The 2,105-nt window shown below is 38.6% G+C and overlaps 1 protein-coding gene across 1 annotated transcript; it reads right to left on the bottom strand.

Moving 5' to 3' along the window:
- Positions 1–632: 632 nt before the first annotated feature.
- On the bottom strand, positions 633–1,454 carry LOC106330996 (zinc finger BED domain-containing protein RICESLEEPER 3-like). The gene is made up of 3 exons (XM_013769369.1): positions 917–1,454; positions 678–828; positions 633–643 (listed from the first exon to the last, which is right to left on the bottom strand). The coding sequence occupies exons 1-3, from the start codon at positions 1,139–1,141 to the stop codon at positions 633–635; spliced, it is 387 nt and encodes a 128-aa protein (XP_013624823.1). The 5' UTR covers positions 1,142–1,454.
- Positions 1,455–2,105: the final 651 nt, after the last annotated feature.

Raw genomic sequence — 2,105 nt, 5'->3', positions numbered from 1 at the left:
GAATAGGACTTCTCTTTGCTCTCTTTTTACGATTTTTTATACTTTATCGTTGTTATCTCGTGTTCTGATTGCTTGGCGTGTGGTATTAGCAGATAACCGGGACCTCTGGAAAATTAGAGTTTTTCTAGTTTCCTAATTTAAACGGAAATTCACAGTGCGAATTTCGGTTCCCACAATACAGCCTATAGTCTACCAGACAGCAAGATACAATCACAGACAGTAAGATCCAGTGTACCAGTAGTTCAGTATCAATATATCAACTTGAAACGAGCTAAAGCAGTCTACAAGTTACACAAAGAACTAAATGCACGGAAGTTACCACATGTTTGAATCTTCATTTCCTGAGTTACTTGCTCTTTTATTAGCATCCTCATCATCATAATCAAAGTACTCCTCAATGTCTCCTACATCAAGTAATCAAAGAAATCATTCAAACAATGAGTTAACCAACAACAATACTAATTCTTAGAACATTTAATTCAAGACGAGAAGTTTACCTTCAAACTCAACAAACCCGCGTAGCCAGTTTCGCGTACAGATCAATGCTTGGACATTTTTAGGGAGGAGACGATTTCTAAAAGGACTCAAAACCCGACCTCCCACACTAAACGCAGATTCAGACGCAACAGTAGTTATAGAGATGCTAAGAATATCTCGGGCAAGCAAAGCTAAGTCACTATATCTGTGTTGCTTATCTTTCCAGTACTCTAACACCTCCATATCTGAGAAAGCCGAAATATCAACCTTAGTATCAGCCAAATACATGTCCAGATTTGTCCTTTCGTTGTTTGAACCAAACTGGATACACCTTTCAAGCTCAAGCAGATCCTATATTCGAACAAAATCAAAGATAAAGAAGTAATTAGCAAATTATTAAGAGGTCAAAATAAACAAGAACTTTATGTCAGATACTTACATCATCAAAATCATCTTCAAGAGGAGACTCTGGAAGGAGTTCTTGTGGAGTTTTTCTTGGAATTCTGGAAGAATTTTCTGATGACTTTGAACTGTACTCTTTATAAAGCAACTCCAAGCTCTTCCTCACGACTTCAACCTTCTTCTCAGAAGTTCTAGGATCCAGCTTATGATAAACTTCCTTAAGCATCTGTAGCTTAATCCTTGGGTCTAGTACTGCTGCCATAGCTAAAATAAGACTGTACTCGTCCTAGTATTTAGCAAACTTACTTTGCATATCCACAGCCATTAATCTTATCTCATTATCCTTACACATTGCATACCACCTCAACAACAACCCGATCTTCCATACTAGCATGAAATAAACACTGGCTGTGGGGTAGGACTCCAGAGAAGCATGTTGTGATTGTACTAAATGGCTTTAAGAAGTCTTGAATCTTCTCACCATGATCCCACTCTTCTTCAGAAGGCAAACATTTGTAGTTTCTATCATACAAATGCAGATTATCAAAGGCTTTACAAAACTTGAGAGTTCTCACCAACATCTCATAAGTGGAATTCCACCGTGTGTCCACATCCAAAGACAAACCAACACTGCTTTCAATACCAGCGCTCTCAACACACGTAGCAAAAGAATCTTCCTAGAATAAGAAGCTTTCACATACTTAACGTTCTCCTTAATGTTCACCAAAAGACTAGAACCTAACTCTAACCCTTTCTTGACAATCAGATTCAAAATGTGGGCACAACACCTTACATGGTGGAACTTTCCATCGCACAACAATCCATTCCCACTCTGCAGACGATGAGTAAGGATCTTTTGCATGTTATCATTAGCAGAAGCATTATCTAAGGTGAGGGAAAACACTCTTCGCTCTAACCCCCACTCCTTTAGGATATCAAAAATCTTCTTGGCTATTGCTTCACCGGTATGTGGGGGTTTGACATCGCAAAATGCCAAGATGTGACTGTGTAGCTTCCATTTCTCATCAATATAATGAGCAGTGAGGCAGATATAACCCCTCACTTGGCTACGACTCGTCCACAAGTCAGAAGTGAAAGACACTCGACCTTGGTAACATGCAAACATTTCTTTCAACTTCAGCTTTTCTATTTCATATCTTTTATACACCTCCCTACTTGTGGTTTGTCTACATATAGGCTCACATTCTGGATTAAGATATTTATCT

This window comes from Brassica oleracea, chromosome C3 (genome assembly GCF_000695525.1).
Source record: "Brassica oleracea var. oleracea cultivar TO1000 chromosome C3, BOL, whole genome shotgun sequence".
NCBI lineage: Eukaryota > Viridiplantae > Streptophyta > Magnoliopsida > Brassicales > Brassicaceae > Brassica > Brassica oleracea.
This window is presented reverse-complemented; position numbering and strand designations above follow the sequence as displayed.

Coding starts and splice junctions, on each gene's coding strand:
- LOC106330996 (XM_013769369.1), bottom strand. CDS start 1,141: ATGGCAGCAGTACTAGACCCAAGGATTAAGCTACAGATGCTTAAGGAA. Junction 829..916: donor TTGAAGATGATTTTGATGAT/GTAAGTATCTGA, acceptor GTTCGAATATAG/GATCTGCTTGAGCTTGAAAG.